Source organism: Oreochromis aureus, linkage group 20 (genome assembly GCF_013358895.1).
Source record: "Oreochromis aureus strain Israel breed Guangdong linkage group 20, ZZ_aureus, whole genome shotgun sequence".
In the NCBI taxonomy this organism is placed as follows: Eukaryota; Metazoa; Chordata; class Actinopteri; order Cichliformes; family Cichlidae; genus Oreochromis; species Oreochromis aureus.
The window spans coordinates 33,429,757-33,454,655 of NC_052961.1; the positions used below are offsets into that span (position 1 = coordinate 33,429,757).

General features: G+C 42.9%; 1 protein-coding gene across 6 annotated transcripts; it reads left to right on the forward strand.

The window, feature by feature from the left end:
* The first annotated feature begins 5 nt into the window (after positions 1 to 5).
* rbbp8l (retinoblastoma binding protein 8-like) lies at positions 6 to 24,308 on the forward strand. Of its 6 annotated transcripts, XM_039604841.1 has the most exons (15): positions 10 to 162; positions 5,314 to 5,389; positions 5,500 to 5,542; positions 14,735 to 14,830; positions 14,972 to 15,084; positions 15,279 to 15,354; positions 15,546 to 15,730; positions 15,819 to 15,862; positions 17,626 to 17,702; positions 18,585 to 19,323; positions 19,419 to 19,518; positions 19,634 to 19,701; positions 19,871 to 20,018; positions 21,874 to 21,956; positions 23,749 to 24,308. In XM_039604841.1, exons 2-14 carry the CDS (start codon positions 5,329 to 5,331, stop codon positions 21,933 to 21,935), a joined length of 1,812 nt encoding a protein of 603 aa, XP_039460775.1. In that variant the 5' UTR covers positions 10 to 162; positions 5,314 to 5,328; the 3' UTR covers positions 21,936 to 21,956; positions 23,749 to 24,308. The 6 variants fall into 6 exon arrangements, with proteins under 6 accessions (XP_039460778.1, XP_039460777.1, XP_039460776.1 ...); XM_039604844.1 differs by having other exon boundaries at positions 6 to 162; positions 19,422 to 19,518; positions 19,637 to 19,701; positions 21,874 to 24,308; XM_039604843.1 differs by having other exon boundaries at positions 7 to 162; positions 19,422 to 19,518; positions 21,874 to 24,308.
* The last annotated feature ends 591 nt before the right edge of the window (positions 24,309 to 24,899 follow it).

Below are 24,899 nucleotides of genomic sequence, written 5' to 3' on the forward strand. Positions count from 1 at the left end.
AGGGTGTATGTGGGGCGTTCTCCCTCAACTCATTCTATTCTCATTCTTTTCTTTATCACACTTGGTCTCCTGCCGCCTTTATTTCACTACGTCCAGCTGTGGAAAAAAAGCGTTGGCTAGGGTAGAAGCGGCTGAGAGAGAGGCAGTCGCTGGCTGTTTGTGGTAAGTTGGAATTGATTTGGCTCTGAGTTGTTGCCTGAGGACGAAGATAGGCTTGCTGACAGGTGAGCAGCTTTGGCAGGGATTGAGACAGCACAGAGAACAGGAAACAGTCTTGACCTTACTTTAGAGGCAATTACACATTTACTTCACATTTTGTTAGAAAATGTATTCATTTACAATCCATAAATATAAATAAATACAAAGGGACAGAGTTCTTTTATAAGGACACATCTAGGGTTTATTTGAAGAGTTCAGAGAAAAGATATGTATTTAGAAGCTTTGCGGTCTTGAATTAAAATGTCTCTGTAATCATTCAGAATTAGTTCAGTCTAAGTATATGATCTTATTACGTGCCCAGTTAATGCTAGCTTAGCAAGCAGAAACCCCGTCTGCTCTTATTTGTTTCGAACAGCATCAGCTGACATTGTGCGACAGCAGTGACTGAGGACTGAACCACAAAACTTCCTGTCTCTCGCACACACACACACAACTCATCTCTGGTTTTGAACAGAAAACGTCTTGTGCTGATGGGAGGTGTTTTTAATCCCTGTGTTAAAGCTGCAGTAGTGAAATGTGCCTCTAGTGTGCTCTTTATCTCTCTTTTAAGGTGTGTGCCATCTAGAACTACATGTTTGCACATAACGTGCTAATGCTTTTGTCAACAGTCAGAAAAGTGTGATGCAGTTAGCTCGTTAGAGCTAGTGCCCTGGAAATTCTGGTTAATTTCCTAAATAATCATTTGTGCTTGTGTGTGTGTGTGTGTGTGTGTGTGTGTGTGTGTTTACGTGCATGCATATGTGCGTGTGTGTGTGTGTGTGTGTGTGTGTGTGTGTGTGTGTGTGTGTGTGTGTGTGTGTGTAAGAGTGAATAATGATCTTCCGATAGCAGAGCAGGAACATAAAAGCAGACAGGTCTTTTCTTGCTCTGCTGAGTTGATGTGAACAGCCAGTTGCCTAACATATCCTGACACGTCGAGAGAGCCGAATCCACGCCGATCAAAATGCTAAATCACAGTATTTGTGCTGTTAGCGATCATGTCTATGTATCTGCATAAATATGCAAACTTGTATTATTCATGTTATATCTCTTAACACTCACTGTGCCAGCAAAATGCAGTGAGGTAAATTTTGGTATGAAAACTGTGTTTGATAATAGGGTTTTTATTAAGGTCCCAGGTCTCAGGCTAGCGTTTTTGTATTAGTAAATAAGTAAAAGGAGACGGGAATATCTGCTGGACCACAGAGCCCTTCAAATGCTTCACTTTTAAATCTTTAGACAACTGAGGAAAGCAAACAAAATTTTCATTTTATCAAATCAAGGATAACCAAACTGACATATTTTAATTTTAATCCTTTAAGATCTAAGTCATCATCCAAACCATAACCCTAACTCTTTGTCTTAGACTCAAGGTAAAGGTTTGATTTTTGTTTGTTTGTTTTTTAACATAAATGGATTTTGAGCTGTGTCACTTGGCATGATTGCTTTCTTTGTTTCTTGGTTGCCAAGACTCAGGAGAACTTCTTTTTAAAGAAAATGTCATGTTTAAATAGCCGATGGGGTTTGAATTGGGGTCATCACTAATGATGCCCTAGGCCTCAAGGGATTATGCTATACTGGAAAAATTAAACTAAAACAATTATAGGAGAATACTGGGGTGTGCAGATTGATGGCAAAAGGAAACTTGTTTTTAAACTCAGTTTGCCGCATGTTTGTAATGAAAAGCTTTGAATTCAATCAAAAATATCAGGAAACTATTTGTGTGGGTGGCTATCTCTCCTGTCCTTTCAAGTTTAGGTCTGACTTTTGTTTCAGCTAAAAGATGAGCATCTCAGTTTGTCAGTTAATAGCTTTCATTCCATTTATGTGGTTAAAAGGGCAAAGATTCTATAAAAAGAAGTGGACATATACCTAACCCTAACCCTACGATAGACAGGTTAGTGGTGACCTGAGGGATATACTACAAGAAAAATTCACACAGTCAGGCTTTCTTATCTGACTTTCATAACATGACTTGACAAAACCTAAAACTGTAGTCAGAGGTAACGGGTATTGCAGTCATAGTTGTCGGTGTAACTGTTCAGCTTTTTGCTTCGGGCGCTGTCACAACAAAAAGAGTGTTCAAAATGAGTGTCACGTGACTCTTCTGCACAACATGATCAGATGATGATTAAATGATGATAAAAACAACACTTTCACAAATAAGAAATTAATGCTGCAAAATGTTTTAATCTTTGGATTTAGAGCACAAAGCAATAAAAAAAACTGTAAACTTTTTAACGCTGCCATTTATTTCCAATGCAGTTGTTGTACATTAGACCTCTGCAACTTTAAAATCATTTATATATTTTCTGCATCACCAACAGACTGCATGCAAATCCCTGTATGCTGCTGTAACATTACAGCTGAGCTTCATGGACTTATCAGGTACGGCTTATCAAGTTGCATTTTTAAAAAGTGCTCCTACAGCAGGGAATCTATAACTAAATATAACTTCAGGCATGCTGCTCAAAAAAATTAATTAAAACATGGCAGTTCCAGCCAATTTTAAACTGAAACTCAGAACATAACCAGCTTTTGACCAGTTTATGCATTCAGAATAAGTAAGCAGGGTGATTTAGCCAGGTAAAAAAGGAACCAGCTTTGATGATACAGAAAACTTGACTTTAACCCCAACAAATCTCATCTCATTAATCTTGTTTTGTAATACTCTGATTTTAAGAAGTTAAGCCTATGAAGTCTAATAGTCCATTTCCATCAACTTGGCTCGGCCCGACTCGGTTTTTAGAGTGGTGGTACCTGGTAGGTACTTTCTGAGTACCTATTCAGCCGGGGCTCCAAGTGATCTAAGACCATCCAAAAATGTGACATCCACAGACTGCTTGCATCGGAGAGCAAATTGGCGTTAGTATCTTGCCCAAGGATCCTTGGCACTCAAGCTGGGGGAGCTAGGAATCAAACCACTAACATTTCAATCAGTAGATGACTTGCTCTACCTCCCGAGCTACAGCCGCCATAGCCACACACTAAAGCATACACAAACTGCTTTATTATCTTTAATACTCTTAATAGGATCATCAAGTTTTATTAAAGAAGACATAAAATAGGTAACTAAGATTATTAGTTAAGAAATTGTGTTTGAAGGCCATTAAAAAAAATGCTCTTCAAACACAAAGGCTATGACCCACCACCCGATTAACTTTTCTTTGTCATTTTTTTTTTCAGATTAATTCCTTACAACCCTTTAAAATGACCTATGATGTTTCATAAAAAGCTAAATATCTAGCTCAGCTAACTAACTTATGTAACCTATCACAAAAATATAACCACAGATGACCAGTGCTAACATTTAACATGTACATGGAATTTTAAAAATTGGTAAACCAAACCATGAAGCCATTGAACAGAGTTGTTGCAGCTAGGTTAGAAAGATTGGTGACAATCAGAGAGCAGCAATATGGCAGCAATATGGCTTCATCCCCAGAAAGAGCACTACACAGGTGATGTTTGCTTTAAGTGTTAATGGAAAAGTATATAGAAAGTCAGAAGAAATTACACTGTGGCTCTAGAGAAATCATTTGATAGGTTGCCAAGAGAGGAACTGTGGTATTGCATGAGGAAGTGAGCAATGGCAGAGAAGTTTGTGAGGGTGGTGCAGCTCAGACTATATGAGGACAGTGGTGCAGTAAGAGAGACAGATGAGTTCAATGTGGGACTGGGATTGGCGGATCAGCTTGGAGACCCTTCTTGTTTGCACTGATGACAGATGAGGTCTGGCAAGAGTTTTCTGGGGTCTATGATGTTTTGAGATGACATTGTGGTCTGTGGTGAGAGTAGAGTCTGGAGAGGTGCTGATTTGCAATCTAAGTGTAGCAGTAAGAGTGAAAAGGAAGGTTTATAAGAGTCTGCTGAGTCTTGCTCTGATGTATGCTTCAGAGACACTGGCACTGACAAAAAAAAATAGGAAGCAGAGCTGGATGCGGCAAACTTGAAGATTTTTAAGGTTTTCATGTGGTAGTAACCAGGATGGACAGTACTAGAAACAAGTATATCAGAGGGACAGCTCAGGCTGAGTGGCTTCATATACGAGCTCATTCTTTAAGTGTCCAAGCCAACCTATGTTTGATCCACTCATAGAAAGTAGAAAGAAGTGAGCTTCACTGACTCCTTTCACAAAGTTTTACAGCTTCCCGCAGACTAAATAGATGTGGACACATATTGACAGCAGAGGTAAAAAGTGGACTGACAGCCTACACTTACTACAGATAAACCCTCAAAGGCCAAGTGTATATATTACCATCTACCTTCACAATAGTGAAAAAAGAAAAAGGGTATGGCTTTGATTAAAGGTGTGTCAAATACACCACCCCAAAATTGTTATAGTGTCGGTAGTGTCACACTATGTCAAAGTATGTCGCACTAGTGTCACGCTATAGTGTGAGTAGTTAAGTACACATAAAAATGGAGGCATAAGTATTTGAATTACATTAATATTAGGTCTTTGATTACTCAGCAAACTCAACAGACAAATTGAGCGTATTCATTAGCACAGCCATGTAGGTTTATGAGCTTCCCTGCTCCTTTCCAATCATGGAATATATTTTTGTGTAGTCTCCCTGTCATTGAGGTCATACTTCTTTAGTTAGGTGCATTTCAGAAACCAGAACTGAACCAAGGCGAAATGGTATAATGTCTACAAAAACCTAATGATGAAGAATTAAGTTCCCAAAAAACGCAATATGTATTAGTATCAGTTGTTGTTTACAAAGTATTTACAGTGGTAAAACTGTAAGTAATTGCAAGTACATGAGCACTCAAAAGTGTCAAGGCTGTTTTTCATATACTAGAAACACAGACTGCAGAACTAAATCCCACACCTCGCAGGACCGGTTGAACTAGTTTTAATCAGGCCTGATATAAGTAAGAATTTGCTCCCACATGTGAATAACAACAAAGTGTCCTATGCTCAGTTCTCACATGCACAGAAAGTCCTCCGGCTATAACGCCTGTGCACTTCAACTGACTTATTTACTGTGTTCCCAAGTTTTAGTTAAAAACATTGGATTTAGAGTGTGTTAACTTATTCATCAAAACTAGCTAAAACTAACAACTAAAACTGACCAACTAAAATCTTATATGTTCTGTTGTGCAAAGGTGATTGCTGTAGAAATGGAGTGTTTCAATGACCTCCTCCACAAACTGAAGGAGGTCCATGAGCGAGAAATAGAAGGTAAGTGGAATAAAAAAATTTAAAATGATTGCAATGAGTATCCAAGAGTTCCATAAGATAATTCCAACACATGTGCTCCTTAAAAGGTCTCTTATAATTTTTTCTTCAAGGATGGCAGGTGAAAGTTCAAGAGCTGTCCAACAAGAAAGGCTGGTGAGTCAATATCATATGAGCAATCACATTTAGACAGTGCTGAAAAGATGTATAAAAAAGTTCAAGTCCTCAAGTCTTTGATGACCAGACAGGTAGGTAATCAGACAGGTAGGCATGCTGGTCCTACGCCCCCCGCAAACATCACGTTTCACTAACTTGGAAGGAAGCTCATGTTGCAACAAGTTATTCTGTGAGATAATGACTCACAAAATCTTTGTTTAATTTCTGTGGAAAAGTCCACAAAGAAAACTTTTTGATAATTTAGTGAAATTAGCTTTTAAAAACAAAGTATTGGTATATGTATTTGTTTATTTTTCAATTTTTCAAAAGTATGACTGATTCTGTGGTGATATATTCAAAAATTTGTCTTTTATTCTTTTTTCCCCCTTACAAAGCTCTATCTACTTTTCTTGAGACATGTTAATATATAAATATTGTGGCGAGCTCAGACAAGGAGGAGACAGAGTTTTCGTTCGGTCTTGCTTCCCCACCGTCTTAGCCAGGAAGCACAGCCATTTATTTATATCTGCCAGAAGAACACTGCCGCTAGCTAACTGCTCAGCGCAGCAACAGCACAGCAACAACAACAAAAACAAAAGGCGCTCTCTCACCCGGAAAAACACACAGTCGCTGAGAGAGCGCGTCACCTGTCACCATGGCAACATGACAACAAAACATAACTGTAAAAACAGAACCCCGAACAGCCCTGACCCGCTACATAGCCCCCACCTAAGGGGTCAGTCGTCCCTGACAACCCCATTATCCCACACAAAGTCCTGCAAATGTCCAGGTGCCTTCTTTTGGTGCACCGGCCAGTCTCGACCGCCGGGGGAAAAGTCACTCGGGTCAGAACATGGGGTGCCACCAGCATCCCCTGCCCCGGCGTCTGCCGGAGCGAGAGGTCGGTACGGTGCGAGTCTGTCCCGGTGCAACACCACCATGCTCCCCGGGCCCGGCATGCGGATGCGGTACACCACTTCTGTCAGCCGCTCCACGACCTCCGCCGGCCCCTGCCAGTGACTGCACAGTTTGGGGGACACTCCTCTCTTGCGGACCGGGCAGTACACCCAAACCTTGTCGCCTGGCATGAAAACCCCCCCTCGGCACTTGGTGTCGTAGGCTCTTTTCTGTCGCACTCTGGTGCTGGCCTGGGCCTGGCAGGTGTAGTCATGAACCACCTGCAGCCGCTCCCTCAGCCTCCTGTAGTAGTCCATCTCTGGCCCACAATCAATCTCTGGCTCGGGGGGGGACCCGAACACCAGATCCACAGGTGTCCGGAGCTCCCGTCCAAACATCAGAGCGGCAGGTGTGCACTGGCTGGACTCCTGAACCGCAGTCCGATACGACCAAAGGACCAGGGGCAGATGTCGGTCCCAATCCCGCTGGTGGCGGCTGGTGAGAATGGCGAGCTGGGTGGCCAGCGTGCGGTTAAAGCGCTCGACCAAGCCGTCGCTTTGCGGGTGGAGCGGTGTGGTTCTCGTCTTCTCCACCCCCAGCCGCCGGCAGATCTCCCCGAAGACCTTCGATTCGAAGTTACGCCCCTGGTCACTGTGGAGCTCAGCCGGGACCCCAAAACGGGTGAACATCTCCTCCACCAGCTTCTCCGCCGTCGTCATTGCACTCTGGTCCGGCACCGCGTAGGCCTCCGGCCACTTTGTGAAATAGTCCATAGCCACCAACTCATACCGGTTCCCGGACTCCATAACAGGGAAAGGCCCTAGGATGTCCACTCCCACTCGCTCCATCGGGGCCCCCACCAGGTACTGCTGAAGGGGGGCAGTGGAGCGTTGAGTCGGGCCCTTCTGTGCCGTGCAGGTGTCACAGCAGTGCACGTGAAGTTCCACATCCCGTCGACAGCCAGGCCAGTAGAACCATCCCCTGAGGCGGCAGAGAGTTTTGGCATTCCCATAGTGGCCGGCCCCCACCGAGCCGTGGACAAGCTCGAGCACCTGCGACCGCAGCGACTGAGGCACCAACAGCTGCAGGAGATCTCTGCCCTGACCGGGGGCCCGCCATCTCTGGTACAGGAGGCCGTCGTGGGTCTCCAGGTTGTTGTACTGGGAGTAGTAGGCCTTCACTTCGGGCTCCTGTCCCGACACCCCCATCCAGAACCAACGTCGCATCGGCCTCCTGCTCCCGCTTCAGCTGCTGCGTGGTCAATGGGAGCCCTCCCCCTCCACTGGCTGTGGCCTGAGCAGTAGCCACCCCCAGCGCCTCCTGGGCCCGCTCCTCCTGTTGCAGACAGTAGCAGCACTCGATGGCCATGCAGGGCCGTCTGGAGAGGGCATCAGCGTTGCCATGCTGTCGACCAGCCCAATGCTGGATCTCGAAGTCGTAGCCCTGAAGGACCTCCAGCCAGCGAGCCACCTGACCTTCTGGGTGTTTGAAGTTCAGGAACCAAGTCAGAGATGCATGGTCAGTGCGCAGGAGGAACCGGCAGCCGTGCAGGTATGGCCGGAAGTGCCGCACCACTAGCACTACGGCCAGCAGCTCCCGCCGGATCACGCAGTAGTTCCTCTCGGCTCACCCCAGAGCACGGCTGAAGTATGCCATCACTCGTTCTATGGCCTCGTCCTGCTGGGAAAGGACCGCCCCGACTCCTACATTGCAAGCGTCAGTGTCCACAATGAAAGGTTGCCGGGCGTCGGGGTAGGCCAGGACTGGGGCTCTGGTGAGGGCCTCCTTCAGCTGTGCAAAAGCCGCAGCGCAGGCATCACCCCAGCCAAATGGCTGGCCCTTGTCAGTCAGGCGGTGGAGGGGGCTGGCTATCGTCGCAAACCCCTTGATGAACCGACGGTAGTAGGAGGCTAGGCCCAGGAAGCTCCGCAGTTCTTTGATGTTCGAGGGAGTCGGCCAGTCCCGGACCGCAGCCACCTTTGCGGGATCGGTGGCGATACCTTGAGCGCTGATCACATGGCCTAAGAACGTAGTCTCTCTCGCCAACAGCCGGCACTTCGCAGGGTTGAGCCGCAGCCCAGCTCGACGGATGGCACTGAAGACCTCGCTCAGGTGAGACAGTGCACTGTCGAAGTCGCCACCGTGCACCAACAGGTCATCCAGGTACACAACACAGCGGCTACGAGGGATGTTCACGAGCACCCTCTCCATCAGCCTCTCAAACGTCGCTGGCGCATTGCAGAGCCCAAATGGCATGACCCTGAACTGCCACAGCCCCTGTCCAATGATGAATGCAGTCTTAGGCCTTGCTTCGGGGGCTAGCTCCACCTGCCAGTAACCGCTGCGTAGGTTGAGGGAGCTGAACCAGCTGGAGCCGGTGACGTAATCTGGGGCCTCGTCAATCCGTGGAAGCAGGTACGAGTCCTTCTTTGTGACTGCATTGAGACGGCGAAAGTCCACGCAGAACCTGGGGCTGCCATCCTTCTTCCCCACCAGGACCACGGGTGCCGCCCATGGGCTGTTGGACGGCTCAATCACCCCAGCCGCAGCCATCTCACGGATCTTTTCCTCCACCACCTGCCGTTTTGAGCGGGGCATCCGGTGTGGGCGCAGACGGATGGGTTGAGCAGAGCTGGTGTCAATGGTGTGCTGGACCAGCCCCATCTGCCTGCAGTCTTTGTCACTGGCGGCAAAGATGTCCACATTCTCGTCCAGGAGGCGTCTCAACCGCTGGCGCTGATCAACCTTGGGACCTACGCTGCTGCGCTGCCACAGGTCACCAACAGCCTCGATTGTCTCGGTCGAGGGAGATTTGTCGGGCTGAGAGGCTGAGGCTGAGGCGAGTGGAGATGACCTGGAGCCACCGGCATCCGAAATCTGCTGAGCGGCAGCTGCCCACCACCGTGCATCGTCCTTGGAGGGGGGCAGGAAGCTGGAGCGGTGGTTCCCTCGCTACACCGCTCCCTCCTCGTTTCCCTGAGGCTGCGTAGTTCTGGTCTTCGGGGCTGGTGCTGGGCAGTCACGCGCCACGTGGCCAGGCTCATCGCACCGGTAGCAGCGGTTGGTCGGTCGACAAGGACGCCTCCGGGGCACAGAGGGTTGCAGCTGGCATATCTCAGCGACCTCCTCCTCCCCGTCGCAGTCTGCGGCTCTAATTTGGGGGTAGTTTGGGGGGGGCACCTGCTGGTTAGGTCGCGAGATGAGCACCAGCTCGGCCCTTTCAGCCTCAAGGAGCGCCTCACGGAGGGTCTGAGGCATGGCCAGGCGGACGTGTTGGCGTAGTCGCTCTGGGAAAAGTCCCCGCAGAAAAGCATGCAGGCTAAGCTCCTCACGGGCTGCTGCTGGAAACTCCGGGTAGCCACGACGAGCATACAGCAGCACGTCTGCTGCAAAGGTGCCCAGGCTCTCCCCCGGCCGACGGCTCCGGTTGGTCAGCCGCTCTCTGCTCTGATCAGTGGAGTGCGGCTGTCCGAATCGCCTCTCGAGTGCCGTGAGGGCCTGGAGTTCATGCTGCTCTGCCGGGGCTAGGTCAAGGAGTATCTGCAGTGCATCTCCCTCTAATGCTAGCGCTAAGTGTGTAGCAGTCTCCTCTTCACTCCAGCCACTATGTCTGGCAGCCAGCCGAACTTGTGAGAGGTAGGGCTCTAGCGGGGTTAGCCCGTTGTATTTCGGTACCTTAACTGGCGTGGTAGGCATAGCTGCTCGCGGTTGAGGGCTCGGTGTGTGGGTCAACAAAGGTAGCCCATGAAGCATTGCCCTAGCGTCTGTCGCGACGGGCCGCCACCGCGGTGCGCTCGCGCCATCAGGACCCGTCGGGGGACTTACATGGCCGCTCACATCCTCTCTTCAATCGCCAGCTTCCCAAGTGGGGAATGTTCTCCTCGACAGCTTGCTCCAGCCTCTGAATGTCTCTCTCCATTATGGCGAGGGTGAGCTATCCCACTTCTGACACCAATGTGGCAAGCTCAGACAAGGAGGAGACAGAGTTTTTGTTCGGTCTTGCTTCCCCACTGTCTTAGCCAGGGAGCACAGCCATTTATTTATATCTGCCAGAAGAACACTGCCGCTAACTAACTGCTCAGCGCGGCAACAGCACAGCAACAACAACAAAAACACACAGTCGCCGAGAGAGTGCGTCACCTGTCACCATGGCAACATGACAACAAAACATAACTGTAAAAACAGAACCCCGAACAGCCCTGACCCACTACAATATATAACGTTCATACATACGTTTTTGTCAAGGCTGGCAGGTCAGACTCAGGCGCAGACTGAGTTCTTTATTTTTCAACACCACGTGCAATATATACAAGGTGGGGGGGAAGTAGTTCCAGGGGTCAGTGGGTAGACAGGGAAAAAGGTGTTCCACTCGCTTCTCTCCTCTCACACTACTTTCTGCTCACTCACTGTGATCCTGAGATCCTCTCCACTCTGTACTGACACGTTTTGCCAGACTGTCACACTCACATTCAGGCATCCAAGGAAACAGGGGTCCAGGGAATCTATGTACAAGAGACGGGATAAATCATTACCAAGAAGAAACTACGAAATTCAGAGATGCTACAAAACCGGGGATTACACTGACGTGTTAAACAATAGTTCAGCGACAGGAGACTCTGTACCACTGCCTTAAGTAGCAGTTGGGAAACATAATGATGAGCCACAGGTGAGTGATTTGTTGCAGGTGCGTGGGCCAAAGGCAGGACCCCGGAGTGAGCTCCGTCCAGGCACAGTGGTGCAGATGAGAGAGGGAGAGAGAGATAGAGCGAGAGAAAAATCAAAACAAAAACACATTGAGGCTTGTGGGGCCAGCCGGGCAGACACAGGGACCATGACAGTACCACCCCTCAACGGGAGCCTCTCGGCAACCCACCAGGCTTACCTGGGTGCTGGCGATGAAACTCACGAAGCATATCCTTATCCAGGATAGCTGACCAAGACACCCAGGAACGTTCCTCTAATCGGTGCTGAAAACCCCTCCTCCGGCGTCTGGAGTCCATGATACGAGTGATAGAGTACGCTGGCTGGCCATCCACAATCGGCCTGAAACAGGGTTGGTTATGGCACCAATCTCGAACGGTCCGATGACAGGTACATAGCGATAGCCATACCTTCTGGCCAACTGCATATTCCGGAGTGCATATTCTGGCGAAAGTCAGGGAGAGCTTTGTTTCGCTCTTTAGTCCAGAGCACGGCGGCCCAGGTGGCTCGCCACGCGCAGCGGCACCGGCGGAGGTTATGCTGCACAGAGGTGACCGTGTGCTCCTATTACCGAGAACAGGGGGAGGTTGGAACCGCAGGAATGCTTCAAAGGGCGACATCCCAGTGGCAGATGTGAGGCTATTGTGTGCGTACAAGATCCATGCCAGTTGTTCACTCCAGGCGGCTTGGTTTTCAAAAGCAACGCAGCATGGAGCAGCCTCCAGTTCTTGATTGGTCCAATCTGTCTGCCCGTTGCTCTGGGGGTGACAACCAGATGATAGATTGACCTTTGCGCCCAGGGCGGAGCAGAACTCCCTCCATACCTGAGAGTTAAATTGGGGTCCTCGGTCTGAGACGATGTCCTCTGGAATGCCATGGAGCCGAACACGTGTGTGGTAAGCAGCTGAGCCGTTTCTATGGCTGTGGAGAGCTTTGAGAGGGCAACAAAGTGGGCAGCTTTGGAAAACCAGTCGATTATTGTCAGAATAGTGGTGTTACCTGCGGAGGGGGGCAGCCCAGTGATCAAATCAAGAGAGATGTGGAACCACAGTCAGCCAGGCTTGGGAAGAGGCTGAAGTAATCTGGACGGAGACTGCTTGGAGAGTTTGTTTTGAGCACAGGTGGTGCAGGCGGTCACATATTCCCTGGTGTCCTTTGCCAGTGTGGGCTACCAGAAGTAGCGCTGGACCCCAGGATGCTGTGTGGACCCAGTGTAGAAGGAGGAAGGGACAAAAAGCTGCCCCGGCGGGCCAGACCCAGGGTCGAGGTCAGTTTCTTGTGCCTCCCACATAAGTGACTCGATCTCCCAAGTTACTGCTCCAACCGAGCAGGAAGTGGCTTCAGGATCAGGGATCAGATCCAGTGCCCACCTGGCCTGTCGGGAGTTGAGCCTTTTGGTACTCCATGTTCTTGTGGTCAGTCCAAACGCTAAATGACTGTGCAGTGCCTTCAAGCCAATGTCTCCATTGAGTTCGTAAATATAAATTCACATCAACATTAAAAAAGTTTATACAACATTTTTGTAATGTTTGTAAAGCTGTAAATAGTAACATTAAACAAAAGTAATGACAATGACTTGTTTAATAAAAGGAAACAGAAATCATCAATATTTGTGGATTTCAGCTCACAATTAGCACAGCTGGCAAAACTGTGTGTGTCTTTCAACAATGGCTTTCAAATAATGATTATGTTGGATGCAGTGCACAAGTGGAATATTTAATACAATTAAAATATATTTTTTGAGCCAGTCAGTGAAAATACAACACACTATTAATGTTAAATCAGAGCTCTATCAACACACGGTGCAACACAAAACAACACTATATTAAATTACGTTATTACATGACAAATATTAACAAGGAACAATTATGTTTCTGCAGTTTCTTTACATTAAAACCCACAGACGTTAAATTTAAAGAAAACAAGAAATGTTTCCATGTGGCTGGTAAGCTGCTGAGGGTACTAGTTAGCTAAAACATAAGTAGAAAGGTCCACACTGCAAAATGTTATAGGTAACAAAAACATAACACTGGTATCAATACAGTGACTACTTGGGGAATAACCCAGAGCACTAATTTTATTGAATTAGATTTTTCATGTGCCTGAACCTGAACAATCATGCTAGCTTGGCAAACATCTCCTGATCTTTCACTAATATGACCGATATTAAAATAGTTTATTACTTTGCTCCATTCTGCTCCTTATTCTCATTTGAAGTTAAGTCATCGTAGTTTACCTCTATTTCTTCTTCCAATCTTCTTTCAATGCATGCTGATGTTTAAGTCATTGAAAATCATAACATGACACTGTATAAGATGGATTTCCTTCATCGTCTAGAAAGGTGCAGCAATCATTTTATTGCAGTATGTGCAAAATAATTTCTGTCACTATATATGTGACTGTTTTATGCACTTTTCTGTCAAGTATTTTTGTTATTTTCTTGCACAAATTAAGAAATACATTGCTAAATATGCAGCATCACAAAAAAAAATCTGAATCATGAAAAACTCAAGGCCCTGCCTAACACTTTCCACTTTAAACAGCTAATTGTATTGATATGACTGTAGTATTTAAAAAGACAGCTGCTTAGTTTTAATTGTGAGCATGATTATTGATCAATTAACCCAGTGGTTCCCAAACGTTTTACAAGAAAATCTTGGAGGATGTGTTTGTGCCCCTCCAGCGCGGCACAAACACATCCTCCAACCACACACACCCATATATAAACTGCAATAAATTACAGATAGCAATAGAATAAACTATTAACTCTTTTACGCTACGTCCACACCTACACGGGTATTTTCGAAAATGCAGCTGTTTCTATGTGTTTGGGCCTTTCGTCCACACGTAACTGGCATTTCGAATCACTGAAAACGGAGATTTTTTAAAACTCCTGCCAGGTTGGAGATTTTCGAAAACTCAGTTTGTGCGTTTATGTGTGGACAATGAATACGGAGTTCGTCAAAGGTGTGTGCTTTTTTCACATCAGCTGTGCTCCACATTATTGTTTACATGAGATGAATTTCTAGAATGGTGGATAGAGACAAAATACTCTTACTGTTAATTCTACTATCTGCAGTTTTTACACGCTTACATACACACATGCAGTTACTGTCCCTCCATTTAGAAAGAAGGAGGTGTCATGGTGTTATGATTTTATGTGCAGTTGGGGGTTTTTTCTGTGTGATAATATTCAAGATTGCTATCAATACATTTTTCAAAAAATGCCTCACTGTGTAAAATGGGTTCAAAAACATAAACAACTGTGGGATACTGTTTGTCCATGATTTGGACAGCAGCGTGTGCTCCTGACACAGGGGAAACTAATTCTGCTGGGGATACCTACCTTGTGCAGGTGAAGCCAAAGGCAAGATATGCTTTATCATATTTTGTAGTCTTTGGCTTGGAAGGAAGTTGGTTTGGAAACATATTTGTTCCTGTTTCCTACCTTTCTCTAGGAAACAGGAACATTATGTAGGCTGGTACGGAAATACAAGCTTGTGACAGTATTTAAACTATGAGGAAATACAATCTTTCTGAAACACATTTTTTAGTATTGATGCCTAACCATCTTGTGTTCTTTTGCGTCAATAGTGACACAAAAAGAATGGAGGAACTTTTTACCAGAAACCAACAGATGAAAGAACAACACAGATTACTCACCGAGAACATTAAGGTTCTGGAAAACAGGTACCAATGTTACATTTGTCTTTTCTTATTGTAGAAATTACTAGAAATAAAGTGGTTTGCTCACTTACAAAAAAGTGATCTACTGTCACATCATTCTAGTTATTAGGTGTGCTACTAAGTGACTTCTTGCTGCCTGTGCAGGCTTAGGGCTGGGCTGTGTGACAGATGTACAGTCACTCAAGAGGTAGCCAAGAGAAGACAACAGGAATTTGAAGCCTCCCAGATACAGAGCCTCCAGCACATCTCTCTACTTGGTATTCTGCATTCTTACTCAGTAATCCATCTATCCATATTGCATCTCTACAAAACTCATTTACAGTGAATTTCCTGTCTGTTCTTTGCCCTTTGACACCATTAATGTTTCCCCAGTTTATTTTCTACTAAAAATACTTTTTGAGGACAATTCCATTGATATGTACTCTGATCATGTCGTTTGCTGGTGTTGCAGCTGGAGAGATGAACAACCTGAAAAAAGAGAACAAGAAACTTAAAGATGAAATCAGAAACTTAAAAGCAGCACTTGAGTGAGTAGATGCTATTTAACTGTATAGTTTTAGGACATTGTTCTAATCTTTAATTTAAAAATAATACTTATACATGTTATATTTGTATTTTCTGTTTATGAGGAACATTGTTTTAGGCATATTTGTATTTTTTGATGCATGGCTAAATTTAAAACTGTCGTCATTCTGTGCCTGTGTGTGTGTTTGTGTAGCAAAGGTCACAGTGACCACTCTTCCAATAGTAGCACCACCACAGAGGTCAAGCCAAACTCTTCCCCTGCCCTTTCACCCTCATCTGGAATCCTGTCCCTTGTCAATACAACAACCAGCAGGGCAAGCAACAAGCCAGCAGATGGCAACATTTCAGTAAAGCCTGATGTCGAACTGAAAACTGAAGGTAAAGATGAACAATAGTGCTGGTTGGGTGATTACATTCTGTCATCTTACTTAATAAATTCATACAGTTTCTGGCTTTAAACAAACAGAAACCGAAGGCAGACAGTTAAGAGGAATCAACCGAAGCCAGTTTGTGAGTTTGTTTTTTCATTTTTTTATCATACATTCATTTAGAATAATAATCGATTTCATTAATCAATTAATTGCTAGTTGCACCATTCTATTAAGCAAAATGATTCAGATCAAAACTTGTAGCACCAAGTGTAAATAATCCAAATTTGCAGATAGGTATGAAAGAATAAGATATAAGATCTAAAATACTATTAAAGTGAAGAGAACAAATGGGAAACAATTATCACCAGAAAAATATGTATGCTTATTTTCCATCATCTGAAGGGACAGTGATGCCATTTGAATTACATGAGAGAAGCGTGTGGCACAACCTAACACGTGTTTTTCTACGGAATTTAATAATATTTGAGCTCAAAAGAAGCAAAATGTATTTCTGCTACAATCAAGACACACATGTTTAAGTTGTTTTGTGTACAATTACACTCTTAATGACGACAACTTACCCATTAACCAGTGATGGAACACTAGCTCTAAGACTTCTTAAAAAGCTTTTAAGGGTTATTATTTTACTTAGGATTCTATGCATACATGATAGGTAAATACAAGATGTATAACTGCCAAACATCCCTCATCTTACCATCGATCAAACATAAATGGATTATAAAACCCTACAAGAAGATGTATCGTTCATCTTAATTATTTTTTCATTAAGATGAATGCTTAAATTTGTCATTATTTATATTAATATTGGTAATTAGTTTTTTTTTCTCTGCACCAGTTAACATCAACATTTGTCTAAAGGCATTTTATATTACAAATTAAAAAACCCACAATACTAAAGAGCACTTGGCAGTAGTGGGGAGGAAGAACCCCCTTTTAATGAAAAGAGACATTCAGCAGACACAGGCTTGGGCAGCCATCTGCTTTGACTGAGTGAGGGGAAAGATCAGCTATGTTTCTATTTATCTGTCAGTATTAGTCTGTTTTTGGTGGATTTTCAAATGACTCGAGCTACAGATGTGGATAGAGCCACATGTCAAAAAATGTGTTGCTTTCATATCACTATCATTATCCAGTATAAAGGGACTTAGTTTTAAGACTGTGTTGTACCTAACCCCTCTATGTGGAGTTTTTCTTAAGCTTAGCTAACATTTTAGTTACAGGTTCCAAAAGAAGTTTTGGCAATAGGCTGGTTATTGTGATAATATAAGGTTGTACTTGGTGATGCAGCACAGTAATGAAAAAACAAATACAGAAAAGTCCATTGGGCAATTTTCACACTAACAATGACACTTTAAATAAGAAATTGCCTATACACCTTTACACTGCTTCTATACAACACTCCGTCATTGAGTCTCATATTATAGATTTATGATTGTTCCCTTTCTTCCTTAAAGTTCACATGGCCTTTTACCTACAACTTGTACAAGCTTAGCACATAAAATACTATGAATCAGATTGATTACAGTATATTTTCTGGTCTCCTCTGTAAAGAGGAGCCAAAATGTTGCTTTAGCCAGTGCACACAGTAAGCTAAAGACTGAAAATAGTGAAATCCTAGCTCTCCTAAACCTTAAAAAATTAACATATTTTGTCTTATTCTATTTATTCTGTGATGGGTATAAAGACAGCTACCTAGCTAGCTTAGTTTATTTTATTTATTTATTTTTTTCTCTTAAGCTAACTGGCTACAGATTTTGCATTTACAAATTAGATGAACCAAAAATGTTTGAGGATAATCCAAATTGTTTCCTGAACTGACAAAACATTGCTTAATGTAATATGGTGATTTCTTTTGCTGCATGCCTCTCTCTGCTCAAACAGGATGCTCTTCCAATGTCAGCCCTCACATTGCCATCATGGAAGAAAGAACACTTTGTAACTCGTGCTGGAGAGAAGAGGTAAGACATAGGAAATCACAAAATGGGCTAATCTGCCACTGTATGAGGATATATACTGCAAGTAACAGCAGAATAACCAAATTAATGATTATGTGCTCCAAAGTCAGTACTTTTTCTACATATAGTCTGAATATTACGCTTTTCACACATTTCTGCACCAGTGTTGATCCATAAAGGTTAAGGAGAACACAAAAATTACAGTTTGCATGCTTTACTTGCCAAAAATGAACAACTAGATATTTCATCATTCACTCCACTACAATTTTGTTCTTATATTGATTATATTATATTGCAATAGAACCTCCCCCCTCCCGACTTCCCACCACTACCTTATATGACACTTTCAACCAATCCAACAAATAATCTTTCTACTTCTGCTTAAGATTCAGGACTCTTTTAAAGTTATAGCTGTCCAAGATTTGGGCCTCTTTAGTTTTCCTGGCCTAGTGATAGCCTGAGCAAACATCTTCCCTCAGATAGCACATTTGGGCTTAGGACAGTATACTTGTGCTCCCAGTCAGAGCTATTGATGTGTCACATTTTAAAGCTTAATTCTTACCATCTGAGAACTGTGAAAATGAAGTTGGGTTTCATTTTACAGAAGCTCCTTAACACATTAATTATTTTATTCATGATGTGTACCTGTTGCAACATGTTACGGCCTCATAGCCTCAGCAAAACCATTTAGGAACCACTGCCCTCACCCAACCATCCATCCATTCATCCATTTTTACTGTAATTGCAGCTATCACAAGGCAAGAGGCAGCTGCTGCTCTCATGATTACTGAAGAAAAACAATCTAAGTACTGCATCACATTACCAATAAAACCCTAACTGCCAAAAGATTTTCCTACAGACTTGGCTTTCTTTCTCATATCTTAGAATTCAAAATGTTGAAGGACTCGACCAGTGTTCCTCCATGCCTACTAATTCTCTGCTTAGGAGATCTTCTGTCTCAGCTGCTGGAGAGGTGCGACCCGGCAGACATGTTGTCCATGCTCCTGTCGCCCGACATCCTCAAGCAATCAACAGCAGCTCTGCTTCTCTTCGCTGGTCCCTATCTGAATCATCTGATTGGATTACTGCTGGCACCAACCCAGTAGTGCAAACTTCACCCAATCTACACTCGCAACATTTTCACAGCTTGAACCCAACTAGGCAACAGGCCAGCCCTAGAAGGCAGGTTTTTAGTCCTCCGTTTCCTAAGCAAAGCAACGTTCAGCCCCCTGCCAGAGAGCCAACTGTAGTTTTCCGATTGACAAACCTGCCAGAATACATGGAGAGTCAAACTAAGCCCACAGAGAAAACAGAGAAAAAGGAAAACCTGCTACCCAAGGTTGAGAGGGTGTCTGAAGAAGGGTTAAAAGAGTTAAATGATGGGCCTTTGGACTTATCTGATCGGGGGAAGTCCATATCCAGTCAAGTGCCAAAAAGTGATTCATCCTCAGCCTTACAAGATGGAACAAGAGTTCAAAAGAGCCCTGAATTGGAAGTAAATACAAATTCTTCTGCAGACATAGCAGAATCATCATCTTCACCTATTGTCATTCCTTCATCATCATGTGCAACGCCAGGCAAACAGACAGAAGAGCAAGCACCTGACAAGGATCCTAACCACAAGGTAATTTAAGGTCTTCTACTTCTTACAACAAAATTAGAAGAGGCTGAAGTAAAGAGGGGGCAAATTAAATTCATGGTGTGGGGATGTTCTCATAGCAGGTAGATAAAGAGCAGGATCAGAAAGAGGAGGTGAACGGAAAGACGGATGAAAGCAAGGGGAAGAAGGTGCCTATCCTCACTCTATCATTACGGCCAGGTAAAGTGTGATGTGTCTGTGATTTTTCTTGAAATTCAGTCAAATATTGCTTTTATACCCAGGTTACTAAAAATTGACAATGCACAAGTGAAAAGTTTTTGTTATGTTTTTGTAGCAGTAGTGGTGTTGGAGACTCTGAACCCAGCTCTACAAAAGCAAGATTCCTTATCATCAAATGGCAAGGTAATTCAGCCCAACAAAACACAGAAAGTGAAGGTTTTGTTAGCACATTATCTCATTTTGTATTACAATTTTTATTGAAAAAATACAACAACAACCAAAAACAGCTGACTTTAGTTTCTATACACTTCTTTCTTTTGTGAACAATTGTGCATCCTCTTCTTTTTAACAGTCATCTTCGGCAACAGATGAGCCAGAAACCAGCTCTGATGAGCAGGACGAGGAAGACAGCCGGTCAGGACAAGAAAGCAATCAGGGCTCCAAAAGGAAAAGGGCATCTGTGGAGACAGACGCAGACAGAGATTTCAACACAGACAGCAGTAATCACCTTTTTTTTCAGATATTTCTTCCTTTCTTCAGTTTTGTTCTCTCTGTCTTGGGTGTGGGCTTTAAACAGATTTCTTTTCTTTTTTTTACATCATGAGGTCCACATACATTTCGATTTCTGTACCCCTCGCTCCAATAATAACCCTACATTTCAGAGAAAAATTACTTTTGATAATGAAAAGACATTTGATAATTAGGAAAAAATGGGAGAGTAACGTCAAAAAGAACTAAAATGATAGGTTTAAGTTTAGGTCATCATCACTGTAGTTCTTTCGCCCTTTTTTACACCATATCTTTGGCTTGGCAATTTATATTAAATAAATTAACAGAATTACAATTTTTTATTATTATTGTTGTTGTTAGTCATTGTTTACATTTTGCATTTGTAAATATGTCATTTTTACAGTTTTGTGTCTGTCAGCCAATGCATAAGTTTGTATCTACTGCCTTACGCCATACAGACATACATAGATTTTGCATGTTCTCTCAGTACCTGTGTGGGTTGTTTTCCATAGTCCACATCTTTGAACTATGGGAGGAAGTTTTAATTGATACATCAATTAAAAGTTTAATTAGTTATTCTAAATTGGCCATGGATGGATGGATGGACAAACTTTTCAACATCTGTCACCTTTATGTCTTAATTTTGCTGAAACTATTTACAAACAAACAAATAACAACAACAAATGCAACAAATAAGCAAACAGCAACAAAAAGACAATGTGGATAGAAAATTGTATCACCTTCAGTAGAAGGCTCCATACTAATCACTACGCCATACTTTTCTCTTTTTTTCAAAAGTTTCTTAGAAATAGCTCTCCAGAGATCTAACAGGGATGTTTCACTAGAGTACACTTGGGTCAGAGTAGGGCGAACAGATCTCCTGCTGTCTAAGGGATTGCAGAGCATTTATGTCTCTTTTTTTCTGGTATTTTAGCTCTATAGTTCTGAAAAGTCAATACTGAATTGACAGTTCGGTTTTCTAAAATATAAATAAAATCTGATGCAGTGTCTGTGAATAAAGCAGGGACGGCTGTTTCCCTGGAGGCACCATTTAATGTGAGTTAAACTATACACATTTGGATTCAAGCGCAAGTTAACCATTTATTGAGTGTGCCGATGCACACACACCTGAAAAATTAGGAATAAAGCCAAACCACAAATGTTATGCAGGTTTTGATGAGATCTGATGGAAACTGTCGCAAAGAAAAGGAGACATTACTACGGCATAGAGTGGGAAACAATATATACTTTGGTCAGCTTAATACAAAGCAATGGTCCAAGAGTTGGTCTTTATAATTGTGCAGACAGACTCAGACAAATAAGGTAGTAGTGGCTGAAATAACAAGTGTTTACTGCACTATGCAGCCTGTTTAATCAAAAAGATCAACAGACTATGGTACTAAGCTACCATTTTATCACTTTCCAGAGAGTATAACTTCTGCTTTAGTCGTTACCTGGGATAGCCCCAATCCCACCTCTTAAGCTTAACCCTGTTTCAAACAAAAAACAAAAGTACTTTTCTGAAAAAAATGTAAATAGTTTTTAATCCATGTCAGTTTGAATGATTACTTTCTTTGTCTCTCACCCTGTTGGAGTATGGCATAAATACAACCAGTTGTTTCTCATTCATGTCTCAATTGCACTTGTGTCTGACAAACTGATTTTTTCCAACATATCCAGATTGTTGTTTGATGATTTAGGATCCGATCTCTCTTCAATCAGCAACCAAGTCAAAAACCTATTACCTTCTCATGAACTACTACTTTCTAATGAGTTCTAATTCTATTATTTGTCGTTCACACAAAAAAAGCACTCTGAAATGCTTTCTGTTTTTGTTCCCCCCAGACAACCACCGGGAGAGGAAGCTCAAGATCACAATGAGATCAGAGGAAAAGAGCCCTAGATAAAGAGGATGTCACACTGACTTGGTAATTTTGCAAGAACTCTTCATTAACCATTTCAGAGTAAAAAGCACAACAAGCCAGTACAGGTATAATTTACAGAGGGGGGAAACAGAGTGCAGCCATCATCAGCCAATCTGATTCTGAGTCTAGCTGGTTAGTTTTTGTTTTAGCTCTGGTTCTCCGCATGTTTCTAAAGGAAATATCTGACTCTTCAGCTGCTAAACTCTCTGTTACTTTCACTGACAGCTTTCTGCGTGGTAGGAAGTACATTGTGGGTATATCTCTTCATTTCCTTATAACAGCTCTCTGCTGTGGCTAAATATTAAACTGATAAGAATGGCAAATCAAAACTGTATTTTCAGTGCAGTTGTGAGCCGTAAAATGAATATTTTACTTGCTAAATTCTAACAAAAACTCCAGATTGCTACAGTAAAAGAAGCTACGCCGTCGGGTTATTATTATCTGCAGTAAGCAACTGTTTTCATCCAAGTAGTCATGTGATCCAGTCATCAAAGACTACTTGGTAAAGGGCTTCTGCTGATTAAACTGAATTTTTCCGCCAAAACCCCAACATTTTTTTGTTTTGTTTTTATCAGCTGTACATTAACGCTTTTGTCCACTTGGGGGCAGCAACTGCCCCTAAGGAACATAGGAGTTGTGAACATCCAGCAGACACAGCAAAACTTCTGTCAAAGGGAATTCCATCTATTAGTTTCCGGAGAGTGGGATTTAAGTAAGCATGACACAAAAGCCCTGACTGACAGTGAGGATGCAGCAGTATGTCATAGGACACTGGCTAATGTTAACATTGGGTCAAGCAAGCTAAAGTGGTACCTGGTACCAAACGTCCTTTCTGACAGAAGGTGTGCTTTTCAAAAGAGCTACACACTGTAGCAGTTTTTTGTATTTACAACTTTCTCACCTAAGCTCCACCATTTTCTGCCGCGTTATATTTTTCACGTCCCTGTGGTCATAACTAGTTCAGGTTTTTTGTGCCATGTTTCCTTCTTAGGGTGGGGGGCTGTAATGCTCTACAACTTCCCTTTTCACCAGCTGTTATATATAAAGTTGAATGTTTAGCAGAGTATTATATAAGTGGCTGTTGATTTTGGTCAGTAAACAACAAAGGTTTCATTTTCACCAGGGCATTAAGTCTAAAATGATGAAAAAGATATGTGCACAAAGAATAAATACAAATAATACAAATAAATGACATTCTTTATCAGAATAAGTCTTTTCCACATGTCACCATGGAGCTAAAAATCTTCATATTTGCTATGGTCTGAGTGGAAATTTTAATGTGAGCACATGGTATATAGCAGCTATTAGCAACTGGGTGGAAAACCATCCTGTCTGACAGTCAAGCTTAGAAAGTCACCCATTTTCTAACACCTACCAACCCATTTTCAGAGTGCCAAAACACCCTCCTGTATGACCAGCTGGAGACGAGTGCAGTCAGAGTCAGTGTTCTTGTGCACAATAGTTACTTATGTATATTCTATGAGCTCTTCTCAGCTGCTGATTGGTTAAAACAGCTCAAACCTATTACGAGCTTTCAGGGTTTAATGTTCTTTGGAAACACTAAACTTTGACTAAAATCTGCAGAATTCTCTTTTGTTCCTCATCTTCGAGCGAAACGAAACACTGTCTGCACTGCTAATGCTTAAAGAACTTCAGTCTCAGTTTCCTGGCATGCCTATCACTGCTTGGCTAAAAGAAAAACACGTAAATCCTCTTACGTGGCTAACTTAGAAGAATATAAGAAAGAAAGTCCGAAGAGTAAAAGAAGTTCCTCTTCCTCTTTTCTCATTTTCAGACGGCACATATTTTGCAAGTATGAACTTTCCACTAACAGCTGTGACAACAACCTTTGCTTAGCCGGGTGGTAGATGGGAAGTGATAAAAGCAGAGAGACAGCTAAAGAAACTCTTGTGATAAAGCACTGTGAAGCCACTGAGTCCATTTTGTATCGATATAAAAAAGGATGGACTGGCAGAGTCAACTAATCTCAAATCTACTTATTTTTCCTTCATTTCATTTTTTTTAATGTCCCTGTGTATGTACCCAGATTTGCAGTCCTAATGCTGTCATATTGATTTCTCCTGTTTCTGTTATGTGTGTCTGATGCCATTATAGTCCATTAAGTGTGGTATTTTATCAATGGTCAGTGGTCTTTCCCTGCCATTCGCATCTCTTTGTTAAAGAAAATGTGATTGACTATCCTACTGTAAGTGTACTGCTATGTTCTGACTTTTAAACTGTCAAGCTAGATGATGTGCTGTTGAGAGTATTTTTTTTTACAATACTACATTGTTAGAAACTTTTTAATGAATGTACTGTTACTGATGTTGAAATAAACTTCCATTCTGAAATGTTGGTCTGGTTTGAGTAATTATATTTTAACACCATAATAAATTTACTAACCACCTGCCACAGGCAGGACAGAAAGTCATCTGCAAATAACAGGAAATAGAATATGAAATAGAAGTCAAATAGAGCATTACATCTAATGTTTGGTTTTTTTAGGGACGTTATGCAAAAGGGCTGTGGTCCATTGATCGACCTCATTGATGAACCTTAACTTACTGTCAGATAGTAGTTATGGTATCATGTAAACCCATCTAAACAAGAAAGAAGTGCAATACAGCTGATCATTTCAAGACTGCTCAAGAAATTGTAGATTTTTTTCTAGCTGCTCAGGCGAAACTGGTTTAATGGTCACATTTCCCCAACAGGAAGTGACGGATGGAAATTTAAACTATTTCAGTGTGAGATTATGCTTCCCTTTTCTTTTTGGCAGTAACCCTCATTTTAATGTGAACTGAGACCTTGTCTCCCCACAAGGATTAAAACTGGAGATATTTTAAGACCAGAAACAAACATTAAATGCTGAAGTTTTAGTTTCACTGCTGAAGTTAATTCTGGTTTCAACACAGAAACATCATTTGAACAAGAGAGCCCAGGAAC